This window comes from Rhinopithecus bieti, unplaced genomic scaffold (genome assembly GCF_001698545.2).
Source record: "Rhinopithecus bieti isolate Rb0 unplaced genomic scaffold, ASM169854v2 scaffold_24390, whole genome shotgun sequence".
NCBI lineage: Eukaryota > Metazoa > Chordata > Mammalia > Primates > Cercopithecidae > Rhinopithecus > Rhinopithecus bieti.
Window position 1 is genome coordinate 835,299 of NW_016811706.1, and position 15,457 is coordinate 850,755.

General features: G+C 53.9%; 2 protein-coding genes across 4 annotated transcripts; one reads left to right on the forward strand and one right to left on the reverse strand.

The window, feature by feature from the left end:
- The first annotated feature begins 7 nt into the window (after positions 1-7).
- On the forward strand, positions 8-4,557 carry C1QL4 (complement C1q like 4). Of its 3 annotated transcripts, none has more exons than XM_017894826.1 (3): positions 8-727; positions 3,763-3,902; positions 4,079-4,557. In XM_017894826.1, the coding sequence occupies exons 1-3, from the start codon at positions 191-193 to the stop codon at positions 4,083-4,085; spliced, it is 684 nt and encodes a 227-aa protein (XP_017750315.1). In that variant the 5' UTR covers positions 8-190; the 3' UTR covers positions 4,086-4,557. The 3 variants fall into 3 exon arrangements, with proteins under 3 accessions (XP_017750315.1, XP_017750313.1, XP_017750314.1); XM_017894824.1 differs by having other exon boundaries at positions 4,399-4,546; XM_017894825.1 differs by having other exon boundaries at positions 3,763-4,557.
- Positions 4,558-5,241: 684 nt separating this feature from the next.
- Positions 5,242-14,346, reverse strand: TROAP (trophinin associated protein). The gene is given in 19 exon segments (XM_017894829.1): positions 5,242-5,400; positions 5,564-5,757; positions 6,033-6,305; positions 6,308-6,349; positions 6,352-6,425; positions 6,427-6,722; positions 6,875-7,009; positions 7,413-7,472; positions 7,623-7,706; positions 7,799-7,927; positions 9,203-9,324; positions 9,816-9,868; positions 10,380-10,462; positions 10,655-10,792; positions 10,880-11,037; positions 12,406-12,598; positions 12,691-12,839; positions 13,094-13,308; positions 14,268-14,346. Coding segments are annotated over 17 exon segments (2,226 nt in total). The 5' UTR covers positions 12,835-12,839; positions 13,094-13,308; positions 14,268-14,346; the 3' UTR covers positions 5,242-5,352.
- Positions 14,347-15,457: the final 1,111 nt, after the last annotated feature.

Consider the following 15,457-nt stretch of genomic DNA (forward strand, 5'->3'; position numbering starts at 1 on the left):
GGGGAGTGGGGGGGTCAGCCGTCGGGGGAGTGCAGACCCAGGCCCAAGGCGGGTCACCGCCTCCTGGGCCCGCGGAGAGCCCCGGGCCCCGGCAGCCATTGCGCCCAAGAGTGAAGAAGATTTGCTGGCCCTGGCCGCGTCGCGGCTGAGCCGCCGCAAGAGGGTGGCGGGTGCGGCCGTCGGGGTGGCCATGGTGCTGCTGCTGCTGGTGGCCATCCCGCTGCTGGTCCACAGCTCCCGCGGGCCAGCGCACTATGAGATGCTGGGTCGCTGCCGCATGGTGTGCGACCCGCATGGGCCCCGTGGCCCGGGCCCCGACGGCGCGCCTGCTTCCGTGCCCCCCTTCCCGCCGGGCGCCAAGGGAGAGGTGGGCCGGCGCGGGAAAGCAGGCCTGCGGGGGCCCCCGGGACCACCAGGTCCAAGAGGGCCCCCTGGAGAACCCGGCAGGCCAGGCCCGCCGGGCCCTCCCGGCCCAGGTCCGGGCGGGGTGGCGCCCGCTGCAGGCTACGTGCCTCGCATTGCTTTCTACGCGGGCCTGCGGCGGCCCCACGAGGGTTACGAGGTGCTGCGCTTCGACGACGTGGTGACCAACGTGGGCAACGCCTATGAGGCAGCCAGCGGCAAGTTTACTTGCCCCATGCCAGGCGTCTACTTCTTCGCTTACCACGTGCTCATGCGCGGCGGCGACGGCACCAGCATGTGGGCTGACCTCATGAAGAACGGACAGGTGAGATGCCCCTCCCTCCAACCAGCTCAGACTGGTCGCTCTCTAGATGTCTCTGCATTCATCCCACAACCTGAGATTATTCCCCCAAAAGGCGTCACTGAATCCAGGAACATGAGGCTGCCAAGAACCATAGACGGCTTCATTTACCCACAGAGGAAATTGGGGGCCAGAGAAGGAAAACCTCCTGCCTAGGGCCTCAGGGAGTATAGGAATGGTGTTTGAATTAGAACTCAGTACTCAAACCTGAGTGTCTCTGCAGCTGCGACCTCACATTGCAACTATGGGCAACACCAGATGTCTTTGGTATCTGGCCCTGCCAACTGGCCTCTTTTCTTGTCCTTTCTTCCGCGGCGGCCCTCCTGGCCTTTGGGTCTCCCAGCCTTGCATTGGACCAGCTAACTGGAGTCTAGACTCCTTCGAATTAGAATGGAATCCATGTCTCAGGCAATAGGAAGTCGGCAGCTGTTCTCAAGTTGGGGGCATTTGGATTGGATGTTTGAGGAAAAGGTATAAAAGGAAGAAAACATTGGCTTGCTCACTTCACCTGCCGATCAACTGTCCTATTGCTCACCCCAGGGCTGGGGGCCTAGAACAGCCTTGCCCTCAGCTGAGTCTGTAGCCTGGCAGCTCAAGGGTCAGCCAGGTGGCTTGAATGAAAGGATTTGGCGGAGGAAAGAGGCAAGGGACAGGTAGAAAAGCCTTGGACCCTAGCCTGGTCTTGTAGGCCCCACACCCTCCCTAGCGATCTCTCAGTATCCAGGTTCCCTGGTTCCCTGCCTTTGTGGGCAGTTGGAGTCACTGTTGCCTCTGTTTTCGGGGAATAGCCCCAAGAACTAAGCTCTAGCACCAAAATTTCACACAAAGTGGGAACTAGAGGCTACAGGTGTGGGGTAGGTGGGAGAAGGTGCCAGAGCTGCGCAGGCCGCAAAGGGAGGTTGGGGCTGAGTGGTGCCGCAAAGGGAGGTTGGGGCTGAGTGGTGACCTCAGGATGTCCCGCATGAAGGGAGTGGTGGCTACCCAGGAGCTTCAGCCTGCCGGAGCTTGGTACCGCGGCAGCGTCTGACTGCCCCCAGACCTGCTTTGGAGTCTCATCCCAGCAGGGCTGCCCCAGGAACCCGGGGAAAGGGAGTGAGTGTGTGTCCTCATGGAGTGAGAGAATATGTATGTGTGTCAGGGAGTGTGTGTGACTGCGGAGTGCAAAGATGTTGAGAGTGGAGAGGTGTCTATCTGCATATAACACCGAGTAGGTGTGCTTTGTCTATGCGGGGTATCTGGGAGGAGGTGGAGGGGGCCAGTGTGTAACTAATTTGTGCGGGTTTCAGAGGCGGAGGGGACTGCGCAGCTCCCACTCTGTATTCTTCGGCGCGGGCGCTGCGGCCCTGGGGACGGTAAATAGTGATTAGAATAATGATGAATAATTAATGAGTTAATAACCAGCCCCCTGTGGGACTCTCTAGAAGAGGGGGGCTGGAGGCCCGAATCGACCGCCATGAGCCCAGAGGGGAGGAAGGGCTCCCTGTTCTGGCAGAAGACTACCTCCCTGCGCCTGGGCACCAGTGGGTGCTCGGTTGGGAAATCCAGGCCCACAGGCGAGAGCGCAACAGTGCACCTTAGCATGGCCCGCACTCTGTGGCACACGCACAGGCACACCTATGCCCCACCACTGGGGAAGCCAGCCCTCCATGAGGACTGACAGGAGGTCCGAGTCGGTTCAGAGTTTTAGAAATTATCCTATAGGCGGCCCGGCGCGGTGGCTCAAGCCTGTAATCCCAGCACTTTGGGAGGCCGAGACGGGCGGATCACAAGGTCAGGAGATCAAGACCATCCTGGCTAACATAGTGAAACCCTGTCTCTACTAAAAACTACAAAAAACTAGCCGGGCGAGGTGGCAGGCGCCTGTAGTCCCAGCTACTCGGGAGGCTGAGGCAGGAGAATGGCGTGAGCCCGGGAAGCGGAGCTTGCAGTGAGCTGATATCCGGCCACTGCACTCCAGCCTGGGCGACAGAGCGAGACTCCGTCACCAAAAAAAAAATTATCCTATAGGCAAATTTTTATTTTATTTTATTTTTTTTGAGACAGAGTTTCACTCTTGTTGCCCAGGTTGTAGTGCAATGGCGCGATCTCGACTCACTGCAACCTCTGCCTCCTGGGTTCAAGCGATTCTCCTACCTCAGCCTCCTAGTACCTGGGATTACAGGCATGCACCACCACGCCCAGCTAATTCTGTATTTTTAGTAGAGAGAGGGTTTCTCTATGTTGGGCAGGCTCTTCTCAAACTCCCGATCTCAGATGATCCGCCAACCTCAGCCTCTCAAAGTGCTGGGATTACAGGTATGAGCCACTGCGCCTGGCCGGCCAATTTTAGTTTTTAAATGAGAATAGTAATTTGAAAATGCATTAAAAATAATTTAAGAATGGAAACCACTGAGCCAGATGCGGTGGCTCAGGCCTGTAATCCCATTACTTTGGGAGGCTGAGGTGGGTGCATCACCTGAGGTCAGGAGTTCGAGACCAGCCTGGCCAACACAGTGAAACCCCGTCTCTACTAAAAATAGAAAAAATTAGCAGGGCGTGGTGGTGGGCGCCTGTAATCCCAGCTACTAGGTAGGCTGAGGCAGGAGAATAGCTTGAACCCGGGAGATGGAGGTTGCAGTGAGCCGAGATCGCGCCATTGCACTCCAGCCTGGGCAAGAAGAGCGAAACTCCATCTAAAAAAAAAAAAAAAAAAAACACTGTTCTGAACACACTTCGCACGTAGTAATTCACTTAATCCTAACACCCTATGAGGTGGGTTCTATTATTATCCCTCACTTTATAGATCAATTTGAGGTCCAGAAAAGGCGTGGAATTTGCTACGCGTCACACAGCTAGTGAATGGCAGCGCTGGAGCAACTCCGCGATATCCTACCCTCCTTCCTGGTCCTCCCCCAGCCCCTGCGGCGGCTGTGCTGCCGCCTTCGCACGCCCAGCCGCCCCGACCCCTCCTGTCACCCCAGCTCCACACCAAGCATGAGGGGGTTCTTCTCCCTCGATAGGTCCGGGCCAGCGCCATTGCTCAGGACGCGGACCAGAACTACGACTACGCCAGCAACAGCGTCATTCTGCACCTGGACGTGGGCGACGAGGTCTTCATCAAGCTGGACGGCGGGAAGGTGCACGGCGGCAACACCAACAAGTACAGCACCTTCTCCGGCTTCATCATCTACCCCGACTGAGCCGGCCCCGCCCCGTCCTCACCCACCTCCAGCCCGCCCCACCCGAGGCGCCACCCCACCCTTTAAGAGCCTGGTGGTGGGGTGGACCCTCCCGTTCCTGGAGGCGGCCTAAATGGGTGAACTCCTGGTGCTCAAGGGTATAAGTGGCCGGAAAGAGGAGGAGACCCGGCCGGAGGAGCAGAGCGACTTCCGGAGGGATCACCCGCACCCAAGTGCGCCCTGGACCCCAGAGGGGCAGAGGTCGTGGCTCTCTCTTTTGTACAGAGATGGGGAGCAGTTTTACTAGCGGGATTCAGAGGCCCAGAAAGCCGGAGGGAAGCCCCGCAGCTTGCGAGGGAAATAATAGAAACAGGAAGAGCCCATTTAGGCAAGAGGACATTAAGACAGGGTAGTGCAGGTTCTCCGTCAGGACAACTTTCTCTCGCCACCCTCTCCTCCCCTCATCTCCACTTTCAGGCTCAGGCTCCAGCCTTGGCAGCCTTCCTGTGAACTGGAGGAACCAGTGAATTCTTTCCTGGCATTTAAAACGCATTCTGTACAGTCTCCATTCCCCCCTATCCGGACTAGGCCCCAGGGCTACAGCTGCTGCTGCCTCTTCCAATAAAGTGAGGTTGGGGAATTGTGTGTGGCTGCTTAACTTGGTGCATAGACTAGGGGGAAAGTGGCTGACCCTTTCCCTCATTCCTCTAAAGGACTCCTACTGTGCTGTCAGTCCCTGCCAGAGGCAAAGTTTTAGTTAATTCCAGGCAAGGCCTGAGAAAAGGGGTGTGTGTGTGTGCTTCTACTCTGCTATGGGGAGGAAGAGGGATGGTCTCAGTTTCAGGAAAGCTTTGGGGCCTCACGTTGTAGGTGGAGGAAGACAGCAACCTAACAAGGGAAGATTCCAAAGGTCTGGGTCTGGTGCTTCTGCTCTTCTGCCCAGTGCATGCAGAGAGTTCTAGAAAAGGAGCTCTAGGGGGTGAAGGAGTAGTCTAGGGCTCCTGTAGGTTAAGTGGGACTGATCTCAAAAAGCAAGGGGAACAGCGGTTCCAATTTCTCCCCAACATATTTACAGAGCTTGGGAGTGGGCTTGGCAGGAGTGGGATGCTCAGAGCTTGCAAGGGGGTGGGCTAGGCAGGAGTGAGTTACTTCCTTCCCTTTCAGGATTCAGGACTAGCTTCTGGATGAGAGCCTGGGGGATCCCAAGAGCCCAGCGCTGCCCTCTGAACTGGAGGACACTGCCACCCTGTGGGCAATGGGAGAGTGACAGCAGTAGCTGGCCTGTTTGGACACTTAGAACTCATTAGCTAGACAGGTGGATACTTTGGAAACTTTATTGAGGACAAAAGTGGTCGGCTCCCAGTCCCATGGGCAGACCGACAATAAATAAGGGCTAAAAGGAAGAAGCACGGTAGGGCAGGAGTGGTTGTCTCATGATGGAGAGCCCTGGGGGGCAGCAGAACCAACTGGAATGAAACACTGGAGAGAGAGAAGACCTTGTCACAGCCCAGCCAACCTTGCACTGTAGCCAAGCCTTCCTGCTGACCTCTCTGTGAAGGAGCCCAGGTGGCCCCGTCCCCGTTCCCCACCTCCCATCAGGCTCACTGTGCAGCCACAGCTGGGCTGTGGGTTGGAGTCTCACCAGGGCGTCCTGCCATTCGAGTAATGTAGCCACAGGGTTGGTGCAGACCCGGGTGGGGCCTGAGGGAGGGGCTCGGCTGGTGTAAAAGGCACACTCATCGTCCAGACGAGCCTCATGGAAGCAGTGGATGGCAGTTAAACATGATTTGAGGCGCTCCCTCAGGGCTAGGGTTCGAGGGGCTAGACTGCTGAGGCCTGAGGGGCATGGAGAATTTAGAGGGCGGTCTGGGGTCCCATACTTCCACCATGTACTGTCTTTTCCTCCTCCCCCACCAACGGCCAAGCCAATTAGGAGCACAGGGCTGGAAGTGCAGCCCCTCCCCTCTTCCTGAGGGAGAGCCAGGCTGGGCCAGGGTGGAAGGTGTGGAAGCATGGGATTGCCTGGAGCAGGGGTGGGGCAGGGCAGGGGTGCAACTCACAGTGAGTTGAGGACCTCTTGTGTTCACACTCCTTCTTAGCCAACTCCTTACCTGCCTGGCCTGCCGGGGTTCTCAGAGACTGGAGTGAGCAGATAGGGGGGCTGGCACAAAGCGGGTGTTGGGAAGAGAAGATCAGGCTGGTGGTTGCTGGAGCCCGCTGACTGTAGCAGGGTGGTAGACTGGACTCTGGACTTCTATGTTCCAGGGTGCAGGGCTCTGATGCCCCCAGCTCTACCCTAGGGTAGGGCCCTGGGGGTCCAGACTGCCCCTGGGTGCTGGGCTGAAGGGGACTGGGTTCTGCTGCTGGAGGGCAGGGCTCTGGTTAAGCTGTTCCTGGCGGAGGGTCGGTGTCTCAGGCTCACTCTGACGCAGGCTCTGGGGGGCTGGGTTCTGCTGGAGGGCGGCTCTGGTACCTCAAGCTGTTCCTGGGGGGAGGGCTTGGTGTCTCAGGTCACTCCTACGACGGCTTCTGGGGGCCACAGGCTCCGCTGGAGGGCAGGGCTGTGGTTCCCCGCACTCCTCTGGAAGGCAGGGCTTTGGCAGCCCTGAGAGTTTTAACAGTCCCGGAAGGTGGGAAGTCCCAGAGTTATGCTCTGTGGCATTCAGAGTTCTAGAAATCTCAGTCAGCAGGGGCTGAAGTTCAACCATATCCAGAGAAGAGCCTCCATTAAGGGGGGCACACTGGCCCCCTACCAGCCCCTCTATCTCCTGTCTCAACAGCTGCTGCAGGATACCGATGCGCTGTGGTGGGAGAGAGCACCCCAGTGTGACATCAAGATGTGCATTCAGTAGTCTACTTACACTGTCCTATTCCTGACCTCCCATCTCTTCCTTCTTCCTCAGCCCCAGTCACTGTTCAATAGACATCAAAGCCGTTGCCCACACAGACTCACTTGAATCTTCACCTCCTGGAGGTTGGGGGTTCTGTTAGAGTGGGGTCCAGAAGGAGTGGCCACAGGTGGTTTCCCAGACCCCTCCAGTGACCTTATACAACTCTCCTGGTCAAACAACCGGATGGCAACCTGCTCCTGTCACCAAGGAACAAGGCACACAAGAAAGCCAGGATGGGGCAGGAGAAAGACCAGCCTGAGTCCCACCCTCATGAGGAATGGATTAAAGCCCCTAACTGAGAGGTCCTAGATGTACATTAGGAGGGGCAGCAGAGAAGCAGGGAGAGTTAGGCAGCTTTTCCAGAGAGCATTTTCTAATTTTTAAAATTTTTAGTAGAGACAGGGTCTTAATATGTTGCCCAGGCTGGTCTCAAAGATCTGGGCTCAAGCAATCCTCCCACCTCAGCCTCCCAAAGTGCTGGGATTACAGGTGTGAGCCATCATGCCTGGCCCAGAAAGCACATGTGTCTCAAACTCCTGGGCCTCCAGGCTGGCAGCACAGGGCAAGGAATCTCAGTAGGAAGAGCCTTCTGATACTTACCCAGGGCAGGGCAGGATCTTCAGAGCAGGACTGAGGGGAAACACCACTTAGCCACCGGGCCTGGCACAGAAGTGAGATGTCAGCAAGGCCTGACACCCACAGGTGGCACTCAACCTCCCCTTGCTTCTGTCTTCTCTCTCCTGTACCCATCCATCTCCTTTCTCCCCTAGCTGTGGCTTATGCCAGCCACCTCCCCATGCCCTCTCTTACCTGCTGAACTCTGGGGGTTGATGGCATGGGCGTGAATCGGGTTTTAGGTTGAATGGTGAGACGCCGCAACACTGAATATGAGGTCTGGGGAGAGATGTGGGTGGCTTAGCAGACCTAGCAAGGATCTCTGGCCAGACTGTTCTGCCCCTGCCCAGCCCCCAGTTGTTGACACAAACCACAGTTGGAGGGCCTGGGGAGGGTACACGCTGAGCCCGTCCAAAGGGTGATGGACATGGCACCACATGGCCAGGCAAGGGCTGGGCCACAGGGGCAGGGGAGGGCATCAGGTGGGAGTCACGGCTGTCCTGTGAAGAAGAAAAAGGTGGAAGAGTGATCCCTGCCCCCTTTGTCTTCCTATATCTTGTTGTCACTACAGCAGCCAGCATGATTCTTTTAAGACCTAAGTTAAGCCAGGCATGGTGGCTCAGGCCTATAATCCCAGCACTTTGGGAGGCCAAGGAGAACAGAGCACCTGAGGTCGGAAGTTCGAGACCAGCCTAACCAACATGGGGAAACCCTGTCTCTACTAAAACTACAAAATTAGTCAGGCGTGGCGGTGCATGCCTGTAATCCCAGCTACTCAGGAGGCTGAGGCAGGAGAATCACGTGAACCTGGGAGGCGGAGGTTGTGATGAGCGGCGATTGTGCCATTGCACTCCAGCCTGGGCAACAAGAGTGAAACTCCGTCTCAAAAAAAAAAAAAAGACCTAAGTCAAATCATGCCACTTTCTTGATCAACCCCTCTCCCCATGGCTTCCCACTACTTCCAAGAAAAGCCAAGGACTTACACTGGTGTACAATTCCTTACCCAATCTGATCATGTTATCACTAAAACCATATCTCCTACCGCTCTCCTTACTCTGCTTCAATCTCACTGGCCTCTCCTTTTTGCCGATCCTCAAACATGCCAGGCACATTCCCTCCCCAGGGCCTTTGCCTCTTCAGTTCTCTTGGCCTGGAATATTCCTTCCCCCAGATATCAACATATCTCACTCCTCCTCCAACCCCTGGTCTTCACTTAAACATCATCTTCTCAATAAGAGTTCCCTGACCAATCTATTTTAAATTGCAACACCAACTCCCCTGCTCCCAATTCCCCTTTAGTGCCTTATTATTTTTATTTTTTTTAATAGAGAACTTACAGTCATCTGAGACACTATTTTATATATGTGTTTATTTCTTGTCTCCCCCTTCTAGAATATGAACTTGTTTATTGCTGTATGTCCAGATCCTAGAACACGGCCTGGCTCTCAGTAGGCTGGTGCTACTCAGTAAATATTTGTGGAGCGAAGGGATGAACGCTTTTGGCTGACAAGTGGCAGATCTGTCTCACCCTTAGCACTGATCTGATGGTGATACAAATATGATCTCTCACCCCAGGCCCTAGACATTTGATAAAGAGAGGTCAGTTTCACATTGGAGAGGGACTGGGTGCATCTGGGGTAAACCTACCCAATAACATCCTGAGGCCCAAGACTGCCTGGCTCTACCTACAATTCTCAGTGTTGGCTGCTGCTGCGAAATTCTCCCAAGCATCTCCTGCACCTCCCACCCACCATCCCAGGAGAGTCGCATCTCACCCTGGTATGTGTCATTTCTCGGTTTTCTCTTAATGGTACTCGCTGGGCCAGACCAAGAGAGGCCACACCTCCTTCATCTGAGCGAGTGACAACCTCATGTTCTCCTTTAGGGAGAGAGAAAGCTAGGAAGAAACGGGACATTTGTTGTAGACTCTCTAGAACACCCACCAAAGTTTGGCACAGGGTTCTACAACTTCTGAAGAAGGTATATTAGTTTAATAGCCCCCATTGCACTATTAGGGACAGGAACCCATCCAGCAGCCCCTCAACACCCAACACTATCTCAGTAAACACTTACTAATCTGAACGTCTGAGTAGGCTGGGGATGTGGTGATGGCACTTAGGGGCTGGGGATAAACAGTGAGTGGAAGATAAATCTTGCAGGAAGTGGCAGAGAGAGGGCCGAAATGGAGACCATCTCCTTTGACACAAGTGCAACTGTGCCAACCTCTGGCCTATCTAGAAGGTCTCTTCTTCTTCTCCTTCTGACCTAGCCTCCCAGCCTCCCACTTTCTCATGCTCCCTCTCAGCCTGCTGAGTTTTATCTGATCTTGTTCCCTGCTTCAGGCAGCCCAACTGCCCCTGTGCTCTCCCCACAGTCAGATACACTCACCAGGCTGGACTGGGGTCTCCAGGAGCAATCCTGAGGCCTGGCTCACTGAAGTCCTGATGACAATAAGGACAGTAGCCAGCAGTCACTGAGTACCAAGTATGAGCTGGACATGTGCTAAGTGCTTTACAAACATCATCTCATTTCATTCTCATGACAATTTCTAATGATGATACAAATGTTATTCTCACTTGACAAAGAAACCAAAGCTCAGAGAGGTGAAGACAAGCCTGCACAACTAGTTAGTGGTAAGAGTTAGGATATAACCCGAATCCCATTTATTGCCATAGTCTATACTCTAGCCACTAAACAAAAAAGATAGCACATTTCTGTCCTCCCTGTCCCCCCATGACTTGAGGAAACTGATGTCACACTGAGGCCTGCCTGTGAAGGCCTGGACCCTATCCTAAGGGCTCATCCCAGGTAATCACAGGTTTCTTGCTTCCCCTTCAGAGTTGGTGGGGAGTCCTAAAGCTACTGGAAGGCCCCAACTCTGGGGGACTCCTATATCAGACACTGGTTCATTCTTTTCCAGATGACCTTCTCCCACACCCTCTCCTTTCTCACCGGCTGCTGCCAGCTGTCTCCCTTCTTAGCTCCTGGAAACTGGGGCGAGTGGAAGGGTGAAAGGAAGGTCCTGAAGGTGAAATCTGATCCACAGGAGCAAGAGATGAAAACGGAATCAGAGATGGACCCTAAACCCTCAGGCCTCACCACCAACCCCATCTCCCCCAATAGGATCCCTTGCCTCATCATGAGGTACCTCCTCTCCCAAAGGCCAGCTTTGTCCCTGGAAGGAGCTCCCAGAAGCACCAAGTATCAGGCCTCTCAAGGGCACTCACCAGAGCCCGTAGCCTCTGGGGGCACAAAGTCTGGCCTCGAGGTCCTGGTCCCTCCAGCCTTGAGAAGCAGGAAGCCCTGGCAGGGTCCAGTCGGTGGGTGGGAGTTCTGGGGGCCAAATATGCAGAGGCCCGAACACCCTGGGACACCAACAGAGGCTGTCAGCACAGCTCAGGATGCCCACCTCAGCGTCCCCAGCCTGGTCTCCTCACATCCTGTTTCATTACCTGGCCCCTCTGGGTGTTGTCTCCTTGACTTCCTCGAACCAGTACTCTCTTAGCAAGACTAGGCTGGCGCCCCAGGTGACAGCTCTTCACACCCTCACCTGACAGGATGGTGGCCAGGGCTGCAGGGTCAGCCACAAACTCTATGGTCCCTGGAGCCTCTGCAAGGAAAGAGAAGGAAAGGTAAGAAGGAACAGGAAGGGGGACAGGTGAGGGGGATAGGGACCCTAGCATAGTCACTTTGAGGTACAAGGTGAGCAAAAGAGACTCATTCAAATTGAATTTGGCCTTTTTTTTTTTTTTTTTTTTTTAAGAAATAGCATGCGCTGGGTCATGGTGGCTCCACACTTGTATCCCAGCACTTTGGGAGCGCTGAGACGGGCAGATCACCTGAGAGGTCAGGAGTTGGGACCAGCCTGGCTCAACATAGTTAACCCCATCTCTACTAAAAAAAAAAAAAACAAAAATTATAGCTGGCATGCGTGGCACATGCCTGTAGTACCAGACTAACTTCAGAGGCTAGGCTGGAGAATCACTGAACCTGGGGGTGGGAGGTTTGCAGTGGCCAAACCATTGCCACTGCACTCCAGCCTGGTGACAGAGTGAGACTCCATCTTCATATAAATAAATAAATAAATAAATAAATAAATAAATAAGGCGAACAAAAATTAGACAAGTGTGGTGGCAGGTGTCCGTAATCCCAGGTACTTGGGGGAGGCTGAGTCAAGAAAATCGCTTGAACCTCAGAGGTGGATGTTGCAGTGAGTTGAGATCATACCACTGTCGTCCAACCTGAGGGATACAGTAAGACTCTATCTCCAAAAAAAAAAAAAAAAAAAAGAAAGAAAGAAAAGAAAAAAAAAAACTAAAAAGAAATGGGGTCTCACTATGTTGTCCAGGCTGGTCTCAAACTCCTGAGCTCAAGTGATCCTCCTACCTCAGCCTCTCAAAGTGTTGGAATTACAGGCGTGAGCCACCACACCTGCCCACCAAATGTTCATAGAATGTTACATAAGACACTATTCTAAGCATTGGGGTCCCATAAGAATAAGACAAAGCCCCTATCCTCAAGAAGCTATCATCAAACTATAGACAGGTAATAGACTCAAGCCAAGGTATATACATGTTATAAAAGAAGTACTGCAAAGTATTAGGGGAACATGTGACATGGGGAACTGGAAAAGGCTTCAGAAGAAGTGACATTTATTATTTATTTTTTTTAAAAAAAGATAGGATCTCCCTCTGTCATCCAGGCTAGTCTCCAACTCCTGGCCTCCAGTGATCCTCCCACTTTAGCCTCCTGAGTAGCTGTGATTACAGGTACAAGCCATGGCACCTGGTGAGATGACATTTTGCTGGAGGAAAGGGAGATCTTCTAAGAGCAAAGAGCTTTCCAGGAGGTGCAACCAGGACTATCACAGTAAGCAGGAGACAGCAGGAGTGAGTGCAAAACCCCAAAACCCCACTTTTACCCTTCCTAGTTCCCTACTCAGCCATGGAGGCCGTGTTACCAGGGCTCCAACAGGTACCTGTCTGGGCAGAGGGCCCAGGCCCCACATTTTGACCCCTAGGGCTAGGCCTGAGCTCCTCCAAGGGGTTCCGAGGCTGAGGAATCCCCACCAATCTTTGTGATGTCTCTGCCTGGTGCTTGGCTTTCGGCCTGGGGCCTGCTGAATCAACGAGGGGGCGTTGAATATTGAGCGGTGGTTTCTGCAAGCATTTCTAGGGGAGGGAGGTGGGACAAAAAGGTGAGGTTTAGTGTTGGGGTGCATTACTGGTGTGACTACTGTCTTCCCCCATTAGGCCGCTCTTACACTTGGATCTTGGTTCTCCTGGTCCAGGGCGCACGATGTAACAGTGGAGAAAGGCGTGCGTTTCTGAGAGCGTACCGGAATCTTGCTAGGGGTAGGAGATACACCCCGGAGGAGGGGATCCCTCGTGGCTTGCCGGGTAGTCATGATGGCTACAGTTGAGACGGGGAAGAAGGCAGGTAGAATCAGAGATCAAAGATCAACCAGTTCTCGGGGCACCTGTCCTGCCATCCCTAATACCTCTGCCCTAATCCACGCACCCACAAGCCCCCGGCAGCTGCAAGACCGCTCTTATGAGTGCTACCTCCAGACACCCCAAGCCTACTCTTTTGCCCTCGGACCTCGAACTGCCCTCCTCCCTATGAGCCCAGCGGCCCTCGTTCCCTCCAAGACCCCCGTGCCTTACCTTACCGAGAGCCCCTCAGGGCCGACCCAGCTTCCTCCGCTTTTCGCCTGACTCTCTCGGATACTGCTGGAGCTACTTCCCCAGTTTGTAAAATACGCCAAGCTCCTGATTGGCCCGGCCGCGCTCCTGCGGAGCTCCGTGCAGCCAGACTCAGCCGTCCAATCCGCGGGCTTCGCAGGAGGGGCCAAAAGAAGGACCAATTGTCGAACCGCTTTCTGGCCAGAAAAAAAAAAAAACTGACTCGGCTCAATCAGCCAATCCGAGAGTGGAGCGCCGCTGGAAGGCGGGGAAAGAGGAAGGATAGGGCAGTTCCGAGGCCGTTCAGAGGCCGGGTAAGGCGTAGCCACGGGAGCTCTCGCGAGGTCTCGGGACCGGCGAGGGGCTGGCCATTGGCAGAAAGGGGCCGTCGCGGCCCTGAGGGGACAGTTGCTTGTTCTGATTGGTGCCAACGGTGTTGAAGGCTGGCCCGTGCCCCCGACCCGGCTCGACCATAGCACGGCGCCAAGGTTTGGGGACGCCATTCCAGATGCCCATAGAAAATGTCTGCGTCCGGGCGCGGTGGCAGACGCCTGTAATCCCGGCACTTTGGGACGCCGAGGCTGGAGGATCTCTTGAGCTATGAGTTTGAGACCAGCCTGGGCAACATAGCGAGACCACTCCCACCCCTGTCTCTACAAAATAATAAAATAATAATAATAACCCCTGTGCAGTGGTGCGCGCTTGTAGTCCCAGCTGCTCTGGAGGCTGAGGCAGGAGGATTATTTTGAGCCCAGGAGGTTGAGGCTGTTTGAGTTGTGGTCACACCACTGCACTCCAGCCTGGGCAACAGAGAGAGACCCTGTCTTAAAAAATAAATAAATAAATAAATAAATAAATAGGGAAAGAGAGAGACAGAACATCTGCACGTTGTCTCCAGGATAAGGAACTGCCTTCAAACGGGCAGAGAGGGCTGAAGGGAATCGAACTGAGCCTAACAATATGTGTGCTCCTTGAAGCCTCACAACCCAGTGAGGTGTCTGGTGAGGTGTCTTTCATTTCACGATAGGTAACAAAACTCATTGTTTTTGAACTCAGTTACCACAGCACCAGAATTGAAGGACTACTCACAGCTGGGGGTTTCCTTGCCTCCAGGTTGCCTTTTGCAGATCTAGAGGTCTGGGGAGAGGGGACTCACCTGCTGGTTATTGGTGGGCAGAGCTGTGAGACTGAGAGATCCTAGAATATCCTGCTTAAGATGAAAGGGGTAACCCCTAATGGGGGACAGGAAATGAACAACACTTTCAAGTTGACGGAACTCTGGTGAATTTTCCCCACCAATCACAGAAGTTATTCTTACACAAGTCAGAAACAAGGAGTTACTCCTTAAGTCCTCCCACTCCCTTTACATATCCCATCTCTCATTCACTCTCACTAATTTTACTATTTATGCATTTTTGAGACAGGGTCTCACTCTGTCGCCCAGGCTGGAGTGCAGTGGTGCGATCTCAGCTCACTGCAGCCTGGACCTCCTGAGTTCAAGGATCCTCCCACCTCAGCCTCTCAAGTAGCTGGGGACTACAGGTGCCCGCCCCCCACCAGCTAATATTTGTGTTTTTTTGTAGAGACAGGATCTGGCTACATTGTCTAGCCTGGGGCTGCAGGTGTCCTTCCCAGCACTTTGGATGGCCCAGGCAGATCTCTTGAGGCCTGGAATTCCAGACCAGCCTAGACAATGTAGCAAGATCCTGTTTCTTTAAAAAAAAAAAAAAAATTTAAAGATATGTAAGGTATCTTTACTAATTGTATGTATCTTTAAAATTCATCTACTTTCAGGCTGGGCGCAGTGGCTCACACCTGTAATCCCAGCACTTTGGGAGGCCAAGGCGGGTGGATCACCTGAGGTCGGGAGTTCAAGACCAGGCTGACCAACATGATGAAACCCTTCTCTACTAAAAACACAGAAATTAGCCGGGCTTGGTGGCGCATGCCTGCAATCCCAGCTACTCAGGAGGCTGAGGCAGGAGAATCGCTTGAACCTGGGAGGCGGAGGTTGAGGTGAGCTGAGATCACACCACTGCACTCCAACCTGGGCAACAAGAGAGAAACTCCATCTCAAAAAAACCAAACAAACAACAACAAAAAAAATTCATCTACTTTCGGCTGGGTTTATGCCTATTATCCCAGCACTTTGGGAGGCCGAGGTGGGCGGATCACCTGAGTTCAAGAATCTGAGACCATCCTGACCAACACTGTGAAACCCTGTCTCTACTAAAAATACAAAAATTAGCTAGGCATGGTGGCTGGTGCCTGTAATCCCAGCTACTCAGGAGGTTGAGACAGGAGAATCGCTTGAACCCAGGAGGCAGAGGCTGCAGTGAGCAGAGA